The following is an 18,824-nucleotide window of genomic DNA, read 5'->3' as shown; positions in this document are numbered from 1 at the left end:
AAGGTACGGCAAAAATCATTTGTTGTACTGCAAGGCGCAACAATTTATTATTGAGAAACTACTTTTACAGCAAATATCCTTATAGAAATGTAATACTGGCAGTATTAAATTTACCAGTACTTATTACTTATTTTGAGTATTAAAAATACTAATGTAGGCCTGATAATTACCTTATCAAGCGCGTTTGATTTGTGATGTGATGCGCACAATAAGGACTCAGTCAGTATAAGTAAATACTAGTGATATTTATTGATATGTATTACACTATTGACTGTGGGCTCGCAAGTTATATTGCTACTTAATAATTTGTGCTCAGGATAACGTTTACTTGCGAACTGACTCGAGTCGCGGGAACAATCTCTCCGGTGCCCGGGCTTCGGCGATATTCGGAGCATCTCGATACGGTCCGCTTTTCGTGTACATGCTCGATGCACGTGTACCCTAAAAGGAGCTCTTTTTCTACAACGTTCTCAACATCCCGCCCCCCCCTTCCTTTGAAAGGTCCTACTTTCAATCTTAATGAATCGTCACTACGCCTAAAATTATAATTTCGCCGCGTTACTAATACAATAACCACGAACACGTTACGAAGTCAAACAAACTAAAATTTCTGAGCCCACAGAGTTATATCATTATACAATAATTTTAAGGATCTAGCGGTAAAATACATAATTTAGTTATTGGTCTCGTTAACTGGCCCCGTTGTGTAATAACGTTGGCCGTCCTGGTCACTCCGTCCGCTCCTGGTATTAGCTTTGACACTCGTCCCATAATCCACTGCAACGAAGGCAGACCTGGCTGCCGAATCAGCACCAGCTGCCCAACCTCCAGCTGCCGTCCCTTGTTGCCACGCCACTTCGTCCTTTGCTGCAATTGATGCAAGTATTCGTTGTGCCATCTCTTCCAAAAGTGCTGCCTCAACTGTTCGATCCGCTGCCAACGAGATAATCGATTAATGTCCAAATGCTCTAAGCCCGGTTCGACAAGGCTATGCAATGCGTCTCCAATCAGAAAGTAACCTGGAGTCAAAACGGGAAAATCATTAGGATCATTCGATAGGGGTGTTATAGGGCATGAATTCAATATTGCTTCTATCTGCGTCAACAAAGTATACAGTTCTTCATAATTTAACGCCGCCTGGCCGATAATCTTCTTCAGATGATTCTTGGCGAATTTTATCGCTGCTTACCACAGGCCTCCAAAAGTCGGCGCATTTGGAGGTATAAAATGCCAGGTAATATAATCCGCCGCCAAAAACCTCTCCAACCGACGCCTACGTTGCTCGCTGACGAATAGAGCCCGCAATTCCTGCAACTCTCGGCAAGCTCCCACGAAGTTAGTTCCGTTGTCCGAATAAATGTGAGACACCTTACCTCGACGCGCCATAAATCTTTTTAAGGCGCCCAAGAACGCCTCGGATGACAGGTTGTCCACCAGCTTCAAATGCACTGCTCTCGTCGCGAAGCATACGAAAATTGCCAGGTATGCCTTCCTGGTCTTGGCATTCCGTCGTCTGCTCTCTTTGATATATAAGGGCCCACCGTAATCGACGCCGCAGATCTGGAATGGTCTTGATGTCCAGACTCTCGAGGCTGGCAGGTCTCCCATTATGCACTGTGACTCTCCCGGTTTGATTCTAAAGCATGTTATGCATTTTCCGATAATCCTGCGCACCGTGCTCCTTCCTGCGATAGGCCAGAACTCCTGCCTCATGGCTGCTTAGGTCGCCTGCGTACCAGCATGCAAATTCCTCTCATGCGTCTGGCGAATTAAATGCGTCAGCGCATGATTAGCGGGCAGCAAAATTTGATGCTTGGACGCATATGCCAAAGCAGCATTCCTTAACCTTCTTCCTACTCGCAACAGCCCCGAATCATCCAAAAATGGCGTCAGGCTCAACAACCGACTATTCGAAGCTACTGTCCTTTCTCTGCCAAGTCTTTTATTTCGTTTGGAAAATGTAGCATCTGCACTCGTCCGCATAAGCCGTACAATGCCTCCTTCAGCTCTCGGGCGCTCAGTCCCTCCGTTTGCCTCTGTACTCCCAAGCGACAGTTCCTACAAAATCTTCTGCACAGCGCTGCCATCCGAACCAATCTGTCCAGCTTCTCATATCGCTTAAAAATATAATCCTCTTCCATGGAGTGCGTCTGCAGAACAAAATTCGTCAAAACCTGACGCTGCTCGGGCAAGGACCCGCTGTCAATTTCTTCGCCGGCTCCTGGCCATTCGGAGTCCTCTCGCTGCAACCACGCCGGGCCGTTCCACCACAACGATGCTTGCACAAGCTTAAGCGGTGCCTCGAGATATAAGGTCGACCGGGTTGTCCTGCGTACTCACATGATGCCATTCTTCTATTTTAGTGCAACGCTGAATTTCTCTCACTCTCTATTGGCCACAAAGGTGTTCCATCTTCTTGATGCCGAATTCAGCCAGGCCAACACTATCGACGAGTCGCACCAGAAAAATGTCTTGTCTACCCTTTGAGGCAAGGCACCAATTATCTTGTAACGACCCGTTTTTCCCTACGGTCGTGCGGGAAGACGGAGTCAGGGGAAATAGGTCAGAGACACTGTTAAAGCTTTTGTTATTCTTTAATTATACCGTTTTTATTGAGGTAATCTAAGACAGTATAATATAATACAAAAGATAACAGTGAAGTAGAATGTCCGCGGCGCGTTTGTCACAGATGCCGAAGCTTGGCTACCCGCTATCAGAGAGCGTGGTCTACGCGGTCGGTGAAATTCTGTGCCTCGATCGGCGTGACGTATGCAGGGTCTTCGGTGAGTCTCGCGATCGTCGGCGGTCTCGTGCGTATGAGTGTGTTGGTGGGGGTGACGCGCGCGTCCGGTGTTTGGGAATGTTTTTTTCTTTAATGCAATTAATCTTCTCATAGCAATACGTTCAGACTCTCCCAATCTAAGGAAACTGTCTTCCTTTATTGGCAACTTAACTATGAACCTACCTTGCGAGTTCCTTTGTACGTTTTTACAAAAATGCGTCTCGCATTCCTGTTCCTCTTTTGTCAGCGGTTGCTTTGAACCATATTCCTCCAACTTCCAGAACTGCGATAATTGATCATTCAGCTCCTCGTTGGTTACTACGCTTTGGCATTGAATGCGTGCCATGCACGTTCGCGAGGCTAAGATCCTGCCTGCCACCAACCAGCCCAGGTGTGTCTTCTGCAAGGTAGAGTGCTCCCTAGATTGTCTTTTTTTTTTGTTTACGCGGAGGTGAAAAATCTTCATAAAGGACCATCCAGGAGACCAGACCACAACGCGGTCGTGGCACCAGGAGGCCCAAGACACTCGGGTGCCCGTACACCCGAGTAGTGTGGGATTCAATGCGTGCACATCGCTAACGATACTGCACGCATAACCTACCCACTAAAAACCACCCCCTCGATTTGCCCTCCTCTGGCGCTCAATTGAATCCCCCCCCCCCGGTACAGCACAGCTATTTCATCAGTAGGGGGGGACTTGCGACGCCACTAGCTTTTCGCTTCCGCTATTGGTCTACGGGATTGCCTACTACTAGCCTTATCGAAGGCTTTTACTTCTTCCCGAAAGCTCGGAAGCGGGGGGTCGCCAAGCCCCGGGTATTAAATAATACCCACCTGCGCTTTTAACCTACTATAATTGCTAACGCATTTCAATGATACAATATCAGATAGTTATGTACATATTGGAAGCGGGGGTGCGCCGGACCCCGGATATAATAGAGTATATCCTCCTGCGCTTTTAGACTTAATCTTAATACACAGTACACTATAGTACTGTTTCTACCGAACACATTTTGCAATTTGTACTTAAGTCTACCTCATAGGTTTATATTAGGGGTTTTATTTAATATCTTATTCTTAACTTAATTTAGGTTCGCACTTATCCTATACATTAAACTTGTATTTATTCCTTAATATTAATCAATTATACTTATAATATGTCACATCATATTCCATTCAGTGTTGATCCAGATGGCACTATTAAGGTGGCCTAAGGTTTTGCTTCCTTTGTCTATCGTGCTCCGCATCTTCTTTAATTTTCATTATTACTTCGCAAAATTTAACGAGAGCATTCCATTTGTCTTCATCGTCCACACATACGACTATTAACTCCGTAAAGTCCAAATCATCCCCAATTTTTTGCTTGAGCTTATTTCTTTCCTCCGCTCAAGTTTCGCAGAACTCCAGTGTGTGCTGTGCGTCATCAGAAACGAATTCGCAGTGTGCACACCGGAGTATCTGCTTTACGTATTTTGAATAGATTCTCGTTGAAGCAACCGTGGCCAGTTGCCATCTGCGTAAACCTAAATGTAACATTCAACTCAGTTTTACCGTACCATTCATAGAATATGGGCATAATCGTTTCACGGACTCTAGCTCCCGGTGTTTGCTCGTTCACCTCCTCAAATCCATGCCTCCATGCCTCCAGCGTAGAAGCTCCTTCTTCTTCCCTTATTAATTTCTTAGCTCTATTGGTTAGTGCTGTTGTGAGCGTTTGTTCGTTTTGGGAATTCTTTTCCGTCGGTAGTTGGGATTCGTCCTGCCTTAAGGGTTAGGACCCAAAGGGTGAAGATTCGGCTTAGTGTATGAGAGAAAGGAAACTCTTCTTACTTGTTTTTTCGTTGTCTTTATTTCTTTCTCGTGCGCTTACAATCAGCTGTGTTGATGTCACGTAACACTCGCGATAAGGTTTACGGTACGCGATGTTGCTCGGACGTTGTTATGATACTCTCCGCTCGGTCACGGCGTGGTCGCGTTTATATATTATGGCTTATATGGTTTATATATCTGGCGCAATTTCGGGGGCCAGTGACCGGGCGTCGGTAGCTTCGGCGAGGCTAAGCGTTTCGACATCGGAACGCGGTAGCCTTGCGGTTTGATTTTGCAGCGTAGAGCCTATTTCTAGGGCGATACGAATTGCTTCCGAGCGCGCTGTTGTAATCTCACGGAAGTTACTTGGGATTTCCGTGAGCGCGGCGGATTCTTGTGCGTCTTTCGAAAGAGGTGCTTCTTGCAACGTGTTTCGAAAGATGCGTGTCGCAATTATGATAGATATGGTTGTAATCGGCTTACAACATCCCTCCCCCGTTAGATAAGAAAACGAGGGTGCGATGTTTTCGCCTACAGCTTTGTTCTTAGATGACAACCTGCTTTGCTAGTTTGTTTTGTATATATTATGTAAATCATGATGGCTATTATGATTAAGGCGGTAACGCCGCTGGTTGTCATTGGATATATGAATTGTTTTTTCCGGAAGAACGGCTCTTAGTCACTCTCCAGTTCTTGTTTAATTTTTTCTATACTCATTTTTAGGTGTCCGAAATCGTGTGGGTTGTCAGAAATTTTTCTCAAGTGTATACTATCTGTGTGATTATCTAAAGGAATTTCGTGTATCATTGTAATATTTATCCTAGGCATGTATGTGTCTAGGATTTTAGAACTGAGAGTTTTGTGTGGTTTAATAATTAGTTCAGTTGTAACTATCTTGCAGTTTTTGATTATAGTTATTTTTCCGGTATTGTTTAACATTTCTTTGCCTTCGGGGTGGTCTAGGCATTTTATACTAATTTCTTTGGGTTTTGTTGTGGAGTACAACCAAGAGTCGTGAGTCTTAATCCAAATTGCGCGTTCGCTTATGGTTTATATTACAGTGTAGGTTACGATTGTGTATATTGTGACGTGACAGCCGCAGGCTGCTGTCCGTCACAAGGCCCTGAGGGCCCTTACGCAATAACATCACGCGGGCCCTGCGTCCTCCCGCTCGGGAGCGGACGCAAAAGCGTATTCTCTTGTACTTTTGTGTGTGTGACGTCCCACGTGCTGTCCATCTAATTAATTGTTAAGATTTTTGCGAGCGTTATACCGCGGGTGCGGCGGAGATCGGTGGCTCTGAAGATCTCGTTATAGTTTTCGGACGTCTCGTCTCAACGGAAAATCTTCCCGGAGATTGCAGAGCAACGGACAACGAGGGAGTCAAAGAAGACCCTTTCTAAGCGGGGGTCCGCAGGTAATGCCGCCTTTATCTTGCCTATCGTTTGTGCCATGTAAGAATTCCGATACTGCCGCTGAATCACGCTTTCAGGACCCAGCGACGGCGCGCGATGCCGACATCCCGACGGGGCGACTGCAGACCCGATACCGCGGGAAGTCCGGCGAAAGAATCACGACAACTCAAGATCCGCCGACGCCCCGTCGAGGAGGAAATAACGCCCCGATGGCGGAGGATACGACGGGCGAGGAGAGAAGAGTCGGCCGCGTAAGGAAGCGCCAGGATTCCCGTGCCCGGGGCCCATAATTATCGACTGCCGTGCGTGGATCGATCAGTCGGCGACAGCGTGGGCACCGCGCTCTGCGCGAAAATCGATTTTCGCGAAATTAGCCAATAAGGGCCTGGAGCGCCGGAGGCAAGGTGGGGCGCGCCGCCGAGCGGCTCCCGCGAGATCCAGGATTCCTCACTCGTGCTGCGGACTTAGAAACTAAAACTGTGCGTGCGTTCCGAGATCCCGAGCCGAGCTGTAAGAGAGGACGCAGGGACGGAAGTCATCCCGACCCGGAGGAGGCCAACAGGAGAGAGGCAAAGTGGTGAGACGAGCGTCACACGAATTGTAAAGCCACCGATTTCGCGGGTTGGGCGAGCCGTGAGGAAGTCGCGTAATTATCGCAGTATCTTTCGGCGTATTTATTGGAGCCACGAGCTCGCGGATTCAGCGGAGCATCGTTGTCTCGCCCGATCGCGCCCGTCCGCGTGATTCCGCTCCGTGCTGTACATTTCATAATAGCTTCGCGTTGCGTGTGCGTCCCGATCCGTAGCCGAGTCAATCGTCGTTTCGTCCGGTCGTCGTGTCGCGGGTTATTTCCGCGTTGTATCTTGTCGCGCCTTAGAAAACTTAGTCGTTGATATTGTATAATTGGGTCGATCGCACTGTTATTGCGAGCCCTTCGGTGAGTGCGCTCTGATCGTTATCGACGCAATCGTCTTGAATCGCCCGACGGGCGAGTAAATAATAATTATCGCGCTTATCATTCGCGAGAATCGTTAGAGCACGGGAGAACACGAGTCCGTCGCGTGTCGCGCGGGCTCGGAGTTGCGATCCGTCCCGTTCGCCCTTGACGAGGTCGTCCTCCTGGCGGGAGTTGGCGTCCACCAACGACGCCGGGTCAAGCGTAGACAAGTCGGAGAGTTCCCGCGTACGCATCATAACCCGCTCGTTCAATATACCGTTCTCGCAATATTCGATACCCAGCGGTCGTCAGCTGATAACGCGCGCGACCCATCACCGCTCCGCAGAGTCGCCCACTACTGTAATTCTTACGGTCAAATACAATTGTTAATTTCTCTATTACATTTGTGTCGTGTAAGTAATTCTCTCGCCTTCCCGATTCCATCCGCCCGCACCGAACCTCCCCCTCTGCCATTTGAGGGCTGAGCAGCTGGATATCGAAGCCGCTAACACCCCGGTCGCCTAGCGTGCGCCCGTCTTTCCCGCGATTCAAGTATCGTAACATTCGTTTGCGATTTGGTGCACACAGAGTGGTACGCTTAACGTACCTGGCGCCCAACTTAGTATTACGTCGGGAAACCTCACGAAGATAGTCGCCCCGACACCCGGGCGGCTCAGGGCCGCGACCAGAGACGGAGGCGAAGTTGGCCGTCGCTTGCGAGCGGCGGTTACAATATACATTTGTACTTCGCAGATCGCATTCGTGTTTATCTTATTTATCGCATGCGTCGCCTCGCATATATGTTCGGTGTCTATTTTATTACATCCTCGCAGGTCGCTTTCGCTGATAGTTATGTACGTTTGTTTTTCCGCGTTTATTGCTAGATATTCTGTAGTCGTTTTTACAGATGAGAAGATGTTTAGGTGATTATGCACCAGTAACACTATTATTCGCAAGTTTATAGATCGGAGAGTTGCTAATGGAAATCTAAGTATCGTATACATGTTTTTTATGTCGTAATAGGCGCTGATGTTAACCAATTTTTCTATTTTTAACCAGTCGTGATTTCGCATGCCTGTAGGAAGGTAGAGTCCCTGGGGCCAGGTTAAACTAGCCTCACGGAGGGCTTCCATTATTCGGTCTATATTCGCGATTTTAGGGTAAAGTATTCTCTCTTTTATATATGCTAGGTATTCGATAATTTCGGACGCGTCTTGTAGTAGGTCGTTCGTCAGAGCGTTAAGAACTGTGAAATGTTCGTCTAAGTCGTATCGTCTGTTATGTATTAGGTTTTGGTTTTGTATTTTCTCTAGGAGTGTCGTCAGTGCGTTTTCGTTTTCTTCGATAGTTTGTTCCAATGTATCCACGTGGGCTATCGTGGCGTTGATTACTTTTAGTTGATTTTCTACGGCGTGTTTTGTTGTCGCGTTGTTGTTCTCTAATAGCGTCAGCTGTTCGTTAATCGTTTTTTCGTCGTCGGCGTCCATGGTTCCAAACAGTGTCTTGGCTATACAGCCTACTCCGTCTATCAGTTTGCGCCGTTTATCTGTCGGCGTCCTGTATATCATCTGTATAGTGTGTATCAGATGTTTTCTCTTATTGTGTCCCTTGTCTAGGATTCCATGCAGGTTCTTGCATGTTTTTACATTCGCTAGTAATGATTTGCACATTATGTCGGTGTGTTCTATACTTTTGGTTATATGCTCTAGCCTAGGTGCTAGTGATGCGATGTTCATCCTTATCACTAGTTTTCAATGGGCTTCGATTTGGTGTAGTCGTCCGATTTCCTCATAATAAATCCCTGAGTTGTCCTTGAATTTTTCTATGTAGTACGCTGGTTGGGCTGATAGTCCGTCGCTGAGGCGCGTGCAGGTGATTATTCTGCAAGTTCAAGGTGCGTTATCGTCTCAGATGCTCAGACTTCTATCTTTGGTTTTTTATATGTCAGCGTTTTAGGTCTTCTTGTACTGTCGTTAGTCTTTATGGAGTTAGTCTTGGACTGATTTTCTTCCGTGCGTGTCGCGAAGAGAAAAAGAAAACTATAAATATGCGTTTTCTAGTGCCGTCGCCGCCTCCGTCGCCTGTTCCAGGCGTTATTGCCCTGGACGATTTTGCTCCCGATGAGGGGAAAATTTTTGAGGTATTTGAGGACTTCGTAGAGAATGCGGGGGAGTTCCTCATGGACGATGGGGAGATTGAGGAGGAGAGTGTTTTGGACGAGGTTTTATCTGGTGAGGAGTCTGATGAGGAGGACCAGCGTCACGATTCTCCCGAACTAGATTTGCCTGGGCCGGAAGTGGATTTTGTTGTAAATCCGTATTTTTTTCGTCGCGTACTTGACGATATGGACATCTTGGACATCGAGGATGAGTCTGGTGATGAACGGGATTCCGATTTCGGAGTCCCTATTGAACGCTACATTGTGCGTGACGTTTCTCCCGATGGGGAGGACAAGGAGTAGGTGATTTTTTCGATCTTCAGCAATTTGCATACGTTTTTGAAAATTTCACTTGTAAAATTTGTACCTTGGTCTGTGAGTAGTTCCTCTGGTATTCCGTGTTCAAAAATTATTTTAGTTGCAAATGCTTGTGCCACTGTATTTGCGTCCTGACTTTCTATCGGAATCGCCTTGCTGAATTTTGTAAGAATATCTTGGAAGGTCAAGATATATTTATTTCCTGTGGTCGTTATCGTTAATGGTCCCACGATATCCATAGCGCATTTTTCAAATGGTTTTTCGGGGGTATCCGTTATCACCATAGGCATCTTTGTTTTTGCTTTTAATTTGTTTTTCTGGCAGTGTTCACATTTTGCGATGTAGTCTTCCACATCTTTTGTGATTCCTCGCCAGTTATGGTCTAATCTTATTCGCTTCAGTGTGCGTGCAATTTCTTGATGGCCTCCTAGAGGAGCGTCGTGATATTCATATAATATCTGTTCCTTTTCTTTTTCTGTGTATTTCCGGTTTGCTGTTTCTTCTTCTTCTTCTTGTCGGTTTTTATCTTCGACGGTGTTTACGTGCTCCGTGTCTTCTATTACGGGGTGTCGGCTCAGTGCATCGGCATTGGTATTGTCTTTGCCTTGTGTATTATCTCGTAATCATATTCGGCGAGCTTGAGTCTCCATCTTATCAGACGAGATCCCGGGTCCGTCACATTAAATAGCCATACGAGTGGCTTGTGATCTGTAATTATCTTGAATTTTGTGCCGTATACATATGGCCGAAAATGTTTCACGGCCCATACGATCGCTAATAATTCTTTTTTGGTCGTAATATAATTCTATTCTGGGCATCGATTGTGTATCGCGAAATCTAGTGAAAATAATAAAAGTGAGCTCTCACTTGATTGGGTAACTTTCATCGTAGTGAAAATGTGATATTTCTCACGTGAAATTGTTCGACAACAAATTTCATGACGAATATGTTAAAAGTGATCAAAAGTGTGTCGAAATTGATCGAAATATGTGTTTTACTTAAATTTTTCGAGTTTCAAGCATCAATATGGATTATATTCTCCTGTTTCTTATGAATGAAAACGATGAAAATGAGAATAAAATAAGAATAAAAAATTTAAATTTAATAAGAAGGAGATTGAGAGATACTCAAAATTTATTTGATATTCCGGATAATACGTTTATAAAATTGTACAGGTAATACAAGTATAATTTATAAAAAACAATTTATTTGTATATATCTAATTTGTGCAATATAGATATATGTATAAATATATATAAATATTTATATTTATATATTTATGTATATTGCACAAATTAAAAATATATTTATGTGTATATGTGTATATAAATAAAATTTGTATGTCAGGTTACCTAAAATAGCGATTCAACAGCTAATAGAAAAACTAATAATTTTTATGCCAATTTCAAAAAGAGTAACTGCAATTCCTCCATATTTACAAGTAAGTATAGTTATAAAAATAATACAATTTTTTAAGTTTCTTATTTATACTTTATATGGTTTTTTTAATAATTTCAGATATTTACAACAATTCACTTTGTTGCATCTGGTTCTTACCAACGAAGAGTAGGACAGGATTTTTTATCCTGTATGAGTCAAACATCCATTTCCGTTGCTATTCATAATACAGTGCTTGAGCCTAGTTGCCCTTTTCGAGCCGATTCCCGAACGCGCCGCCTCCTATGCCCCCACTACCGCGCCTACCGCGCGCGGCCTTGACGGCCGAGCCGCCGATCTCGCCCGTACGCTTTGTCTCAGGAGCAGCTCTGTATAAGAAATAGTGCCCTGCACCACAAAATTCATTAAAATTACTCTAAGGAAATAATTTTTGTTTTTATAAACAAAAAAGTACTAACTTTTTTATTACTAATTTATTTTATATGTAGTATAACAATATGTAAAAACATAATATATAAATTAGAATTTTGACAATAGTTTTCCGTATCACCCGTGAGGTATTATTACTGATACTTTTTTTTAAGTGGTTTCTCCAGTAGGCCTAATCCACTAAAAAATGAAATATAATATATAGCTTGGCAGGAAAACAAAATTTTATATATTGTAAGATATATAAAAACGACAGGAAAATCAGAAGAAACCGGAACAACCAATTTGTATAAAAATTTTAATTTAATCTTTTGAGTTGTTTGCACGATTCTACTAGGGATGGTATATCCACAGATATTTTAAAAGTATTAGTTCGTATCAACGAGGACAATGATGCATCGCTCAATGAAGAACGTTTTTCTGATTTTATTAATTTTATTTTAGAAAACGAACATTTGCATAAATATGTGGACCCAAACACGAAGAAAATTCGAAGACCGAAATTTCTAAAACAATAATACGCTGCATCTAAAATTTTGAAGAATTCGACTCCTTTTTCTAATCGCTCTTTCAATGAAAAATCACATTGCAAATCGCAAAGTTTTGATTGAAATTCTGGACTTTGCTCTTTGATTTGCACATTAAGTGAATTTTCAAAAAGTATTAAATCTTTTCTTAGTTTCGAAATCATTGAAACGCGTATGAAATTGATTTATTAAAGAATCAGTTAAAAGAATGTGTTAGATGTTAGATAGATGAATTAAAACTACAATCTTCTTAATAAATTAATTTTATTCCTCCAATTAAATTAGATTTTTACTCGTCCACATATTTCGAATATAAATTTTTAATTGTAATGTTTATGAAAGATATATTTTTTAACAAGAGAGGATTGATAACAACACGAAAGCTAAGTATCGTTGTTTACACCTTTTCTCAAGTAAATGCAGTGTCAAGATTACTTGTTAAAAACAGAGGAAATAACATTTACGAATACGACTCCATTATATTTTGTTCTAATAATAAATATTAGTACGTTTAGAACTGTCAGATGAAACGTTAATACAAGTAACATCTCTCACGTATTGTACTATTATTATTAAATAATTTTAGCACTTTTTGCTTTTATAATATGGAAAACTTACTAATGTAACACGAAATTCTTAATACATTCTCAATACGTTTTGTTAGTGAAATTTTATATCTTGGATTTTTCAATTTCGCGGCTTTATTGTAGGCGCGAACTCTTACCGCGCTTCGATATGCAATTGTTTTTCCTGCAATTGTTCTCCTCCGCTGTTTCTCAACGATCAGTCTCACCAGCGAAACATGCGTGTTAAAAGGCTCGTGCTGCATAAAGAGTTTTCCATATTATATACTGTAAAAAGTGATCTTTTTATACAGTGATAGTGTGTGTACAATAGTGTGTGATACGTGTAAAATGTTATATGCGACAGTGTTAAATGTGTTACTGATTAACAATAAAACGTAATAGTGTGCATATTCTTTTCGTTATATTTGCATCTTCTAGTCAATCTAGTCAATCTAGTCCACTAGACATTTAAGAAAATGGATAAACAACGATACGTGCAATCATATGATAAGGTATGGGAAGAAATATTTTTTCTTGATACATTGATAATAAAACCACTTGTCTTCTGTGTGGTTATCAACCTTCTCTCGTTAAAAAATATATCCTTCATAGGCACTTTGAGAAAAAACATTTTAACGAATATTCAAAATATGTGGACGAGGAGAAATATAATTTAATTGAAGGATTAAAATTAGTTTATCAGGAAGGTCGTAGTTGTAATTTTCCGAATGATAATGTTACATCTTCGTTAAAAGCTGTTACAGCTTCATATGCAATTTCAAATCTCATCGCACAAAATTCTAAGCCATATACGGAAGGAAAATTTATAAAAGAATGCATCATTGCAGCAGTAGAATCGTTCGGAAATTCCTTGACTCGAAGAAGCTGCTAGCATTCCTTTGTGTAACAACACAGTAAAATCGCGTATAGATAATATTGCTTCTTCCTTAGAACAAAAATTAAAATCTTTATTAGAATCTTGCGTATTTTTTTCATTATGTCTCGATGAGAGCACCGACAATCGACATGTGAGTCAATTGAGCATTTTTGCTCGAATCGTTCAAAACGATTTTTCATATGTCGAGGAGCTCTTAGATTTTGTTCCATTGCATAATACTACTACGGGTCTTGATATTTTCAATGCCGTAAGTCAAACGCTTAAAAAATTTAATGTGGATTTTTCTAAATGTTCGGCCATCGTTACTGATGGTGCAAGAGCAATGACAGGTTCAAAAATAGGATTCTTCGGACAATTAAAGCAGCGAGGTTTAAAATTTCCTGTAATACATTGTATTATTCATCAGGAAGCATTATGTGGGAAAGTCGTTAAACTGTGTATTATAAATATAATTAAAGGCGGTCACAAATTTCTTTCTCATCGACAGTTTCAACGCTTTCTCAAGGAACATGATGCAATTTACACAGATGTGCCTCTGTATTGTGAAGTCCGGTGGCTTAGTGCAAGGAAATGCTTAGAAAAATTCTTTGCAATAAGAAAAAAAATCTTTCTTTTCTTGCAAGATAAATTTTCTACACAATTAAATGATGAATTAAAATTCTTTTTCGAAGATTTAGATTCACTTTGCGAACTTGCAATAATTACTGACCTGACAAATCATTTGAATATTTTAAATTTAAAGCTGCAAAAGACCAACCAAACCATTTCACAATTAGTTGCTCAGGTCGATTCTTTTTGTAAGAAATTGGAATTATTTAAAGATCAAATTCCAAATAATGAACTGCACTTCTTTCCTTCTTGCCAGATTTTGTTTGAAGAACACGGCACAAATTGCAATTTTATAAAACACGTTTCTTTAATTGACTCTTTAATAAATCAATTTCATACGCGTTTCAATGATTTTGAAACGCTGAGAAAAGATTTAACACTTTTTGAAAATCCTCTCATTGTGCAAATCAAAGAACAAAGTCCAGAATTTCAATCAGAACTTTTCGATTTGCAATGTGATTTTTCATTGAAAGAACGATTAGAAAAAGGGGTCGAATTCTTCCAACTTTTAGATCCAGCATGTTATCCACGTCTTAGAAATTTCGGTCTTCGAATTTTCTCCATGTTTGGGTCTACATATTTATGTGAATGTTCGTTTTCTAAAATGAAATTAATAAAATCAGAAAAACGTTCTTCGTTGAGCGATGCATCGTTGTCTTCGTTGATGCGAGCTAGTACTTCTAAAATATCCATAGATATACCATCTCTAGCAGAATCGTGCAAACGACTTAAAAAATCAAATTAAAATTTTTATACAAATTGGTTGTTCCGGTTTCTTCTAATTTTCCTGTCGTTTTTATATATCTTACAATATATAAAATTTTCCTGCCAAGCTATATATTATATTTCATTTTTTAGTGGATTAGGCCTACTAGGGAAACCACTTAAAAAAAACGCATCAATAATAGTACCTCACGAGTGATGTGGAAAACTATTGTCAAAATTCTAATTTATATATTATGTTTTTACATATTGTTATACTACGTATAAAATAAATTAGTAATAAAAAAGTTAGTACTTTTTTGTTTATAAAAACAAAAATTATTTACTAGAGTAATTTTAATGAATTTTGTGGTGCAGCGCACTATTTCTTATACAGAGCTGCTCCTGAGACAAAGCGTACGGGCGAGATCGGCGGCTCGGCCGTCAAGGCCGCGCGCGGTAGACGCGGTAGTGGGGGCGTAGGAGGCGGCGCGTTCGGGAATCGGCTCGAAAAGGGCAACTAGGCTCAAGCACTGTCATAATACAATAAAGGCATTAAATGACTTAATGGGACAATGGATTCAATTTCCAATATCGAATAGAAAAAAACAACAAATAAAACAAGAGTAAGTAGCATACAATTTAAGAGAAAGAAAGAGAAATTAGAAGAAAGAAAGATTATACATATATATATAGCATAAATAAATAAATAACAGTAAATATTAGTAAATAAGTCTTTCGGTTTATATATATATATTTTTATCATCTATTGTATTTTAAATTTAATATCAGATTTTTTGAAAAAACTGGATTTCCTGGAGTTATTGGTGCTATTGACGGGAGTCACATAGCTATTTTTCCACCTCAAAATGAAAGAGAACATTTATTTATTAATAGAAAATTATATCATTCTTTAAATATAATGATTGTACGTATAAATCAAATAATATTATAATAAATATGTAGTAACATGTAACATGTACAATTACAATAACTTTGTGATATTAATTATGATTAATTTTATAATTACAAAGATAATCAAACATTATATTATTAGGTTTCTTCATATAATGGTGAAATATTGGCAGTAAATGCACAGCACGGAGGAAGAACACATGATTCTAGAGCCTTTCGTTCTTCAAATCTTTTTCATCATTTAGAAAGCAACAGGAAGCAGGTGAAAAAGGTTCTTGGCTTATAGGTAATAATATTATTTATTGTTTAATATTATTTAGCTATTTATTCGTTTTTAATACAAATAAATGATAAAGTAATTTTTACTTTCAATTTTGTTTAATCTTATATACAGTATAGAATATATTTTAATGTTTTTTTAGGAGATTCAGCTTATCCACTTTTGCCATTTTTATTAAAACCGATTTTGAATGCACCTGAAGGGTCACCAGAAGCTAAATACACACAACATTTTGTTAAAGCACGATGTGCAGTAGAAAGGTGTATTAGAGTTTTAAAAGGACGCTGGCGATGTTTAAGAAAAGAACGTGCATTGCATTATCAGCCAGAAATTGCAGGTATTAAATAATATATAATTTAATTGAAAAGGAAAGAATATAAAAGAAAAATGATACAAGTATCATAATGTATGTATATTAAAATGTTAATATAGTTTTTATTCTTTTTAGCATGTATTATTATTGCATGTTGTGTTTTACACAATATTGCAATAAAGTGGAAAATTCCACCAGAAGAAATATTTTTGGATGAAATAGATATTGAGCTACCAATACCAGAAAATATAAATAATAATAATGCAGAAGAAATAAGAAGAAATATTGTTCGGTGGTATTTCACAGAATAGCTTTATTATGTAATATGTATTTTTATAAATACATGTATCACAAAATTTTGATATTAATATTAACTTAATTGCACTATTTTATATATATGAAACGCAAACATTAAATAAAATACTTATTAAATAACATGAAATAAATCCATTTTTTATAATCTTTATACATATGTTAAGCGCAAATATTAATTAACTAAATATTTTTTTCTTTAATTCTTTGGGAGAATAGTCTATACTCTATTTTATAGAAAAAGTATTAAGATATATTTTGTAATAAGATATATATATTCTTAAAATTATTAAAAAGTAACTTGACAAATTATGTTTATCTAAATTATAAAATAAAATGTTATAATCACAGCAGATAACATTTTATAAAAATATAATTTTTTTTAAACCTTAAGAACTTAAGACTAGTTTGATTGCACTTTTTTAAATTGCAATTTAAAGAACATATATAGAACAGTTTTAAACAAAAAATGAATAAAAAAAATCATTATCGCGATGCTTATCACAGCACAACTATCTTTGACGTCTTAAGGAGAACACCTGTTGAATACCTGTTGAATATCTGTTGAATTTTTATAATATTGTCATTTTATAGTAAGATTGCGGTAAGTAAAATAAGATAGTTTACTAAGTCTATTTAGGATTACCTTAAAATTCTTCAAGATATTGTCCAACAAAATGTTCTCTTAAACATGTTAGTTCTTTGTTCATATTTTGTAATTGTTGCAGAATTTCCTTATGAACAGTTAATATTTCTTTTATTACTTCTAATTTTTTTCTTTCAGTGTCAACATTTTTTGCTTAATGTTTTCAGAGTTGGACGATTTCTTCTCTAATAAATCAATGGCAGTTGCCATAAGTCGTGGTTTTTTTATATCTAAATCATATAAAAATATATATTAATTAAAAATATTAAATAGTATAATCTATATTACATATATAAAAGATTTTACGTACCTTCTAAATTTTTTGTACATGTGCGTTTCTTTATATTATCTTTAGAAGTAGATGCTGTCCCTTTTTCTTCCTATTAATTAAAATCGACGAAATAATATTACAAAACTATCATGATTATTAAAAAAACATTAAACATATAATATGTATATCTAAAATGTTATACATACAGAAACATTTTCTTTATTTTCAATTAAGTGTATATCCTGTTTTCTTAATGACGAAGAAAAATATTTATCTTTTCTTATATCTTGATCCGGTTGCCCTTTTTGTCTTATAGATTGTAAAATGGAATCAACTGGATCCTAATACACATAATACAAATGAAAAAACGATAGGCTGGTAACAACGCCCTTATGAAAAAATACTATTGGACTATTGAACTATTCGCCAAAAAACTAGTGAAAACTATTGGAACTAATAGTAATACTATTGGACACACTATTAGTTTCAATACTTTTCAGTAGTTTTTTGACGAATAGTCCAATATTCCAACAGTACTTTTTCATAAGGGCGCGCGCGCGCGCACGCATACACACACACACACACACACACACACACACACACACACACACACACACACACACACACACACAATTATAATTGTTTTTGTGATTTTTTATACCAAAATGTCGTCGATTTGTGGCTTTCTTTGAATAAGAGAATTTATCTCTGACGTTTCATTTAAATATATATCATGTGTGTTTTCTTCATCAGTATCGTATTGTATATGTTCGTTGAAACTTGGCGTTGGATTTGGATTTTGAATTCCACCTTCAGGTATTCCTGATAAACCAGTAGCATCTGGTGTCAAAAACCTTATCAATGAGTTTTCTACTGCACTTAAGTGTAAATGTTTTGGTGAACCACCACCCGTGCCTGCCATATAACTTTTATGCTTCGAAACTTTTTTTAAAGTATTAGCTTTCCAATCCCTCCATGTCTAAAAAATATAATAAATCCATGATAAATGAGAAAAATAACTAATTTGACATAATAAAATAAGAAGCAAAAATATAATTACATTATAATAAATATTACAAATAGATGATATACATATATATATATATATATAAAGATTACCTTAGACCATTCCTTAGCAGTCTTGCATGGTCCACATCCTGCAGTATTTAATACTGAAGATAATTTCTCCCAAAGTTCATCCTGTAAATATTTATAAACAATCTGCATAATATATATATATATATATATATATATATATATATATTCTGTATAAATATGTTTTTCTATAAATATTTATACAAAAACTAAAAAGGAATAATTAACATGGAAGAAATAATAAATATTTATGTACTTACCATTTTTCGTTTATTTTCATTATTATAACGTAAACGTCCTCTCTCAAAATCAGGGTATTTTTGCATAAAAGTAATTAAAATTTCTTTTTGTTTCTCGGTTACGTTCATTGGGGGTTTATGGGGTTAATCACAAGACGAAAACTAAACGTGCTATTATAAGCTTGTATTTTTTTTTTTTTTGAGA

At 38.4% G+C, this 18,824-nt stretch overlaps 2 protein-coding genes across 2 annotated transcripts; one reads left to right on the top strand and one right to left on the bottom strand.

Moving 5' to 3' along the window:
* Positions 1-1,185: 1,185 nt before the first annotated feature.
* LOC105833454 lies at positions 1,186-1,713 on the bottom strand. Its single transcript, XM_012675203.1, has one exon. It carries the CDS (start codon positions 1,711-1,713, stop codon positions 1,186-1,188), a length of 528 nt encoding a protein of 175 aa, XP_012530657.1.
* Positions 1,714-8,990: 7,277 nt separating this feature from the next.
* Positions 8,991-16,367, top strand: LOC105841122 (putative nuclease HARBI1). Its single transcript, XM_036289619.1, has 8 exons — positions 8,991-9,400; positions 10,767-10,860; positions 10,938-11,033; positions 15,080-15,174; positions 15,341-15,476; positions 15,606-15,725; positions 15,858-16,080; positions 16,192-16,367. The coding sequence occupies exons 1-8, from the start codon at positions 8,991-8,993 to the stop codon at positions 16,365-16,367; spliced, it is 1,350 nt and encodes a 449-aa protein (XP_036145512.1).
* The last annotated feature ends 2,457 nt before the right edge of the window (positions 16,368-18,824 follow it).

The sequence above is a fragment of the Monomorium pharaonis genome, chromosome 1, assembly GCF_013373865.1.
Source record: "Monomorium pharaonis isolate MP-MQ-018 chromosome 1, ASM1337386v2, whole genome shotgun sequence".
NCBI lineage: Eukaryota > Metazoa > Arthropoda > Insecta > Hymenoptera > Formicidae > Monomorium > Monomorium pharaonis.
Note: the sequence above shows the minus strand (reverse complement) of the source record. Positions and strands in the feature narration are given on the sequence as shown.

Coding starts and splice junctions, on each gene's coding strand:
- LOC105833454 (XM_012675203.1), bottom strand. CDS start 1,713: ATGAGGCAGGAGTTCTGGCCTATCGCAGGAAGGAGCACGGTGCGCAGG.
- LOC105841122 (XM_036289619.1), top strand. CDS start 8,991: ATGCGTTTTCTAGTGCCGTCGCCGCCTCCGTCGCCTGTTCCAGGCGTT. Junction 15,175..15,340: donor AAACAACAAATAAAACAAGA/GTAAGTAGCATA, acceptor ATTTAATATCAG/ATTTTTTGAAAAAACTGGAT. Junction 15,477..15,605: donor ATTCTTTAAATATAATGATT/GTACGTATAAAT, acceptor TTATATTATTAG/GTTTCTTCATATAATGGTGA.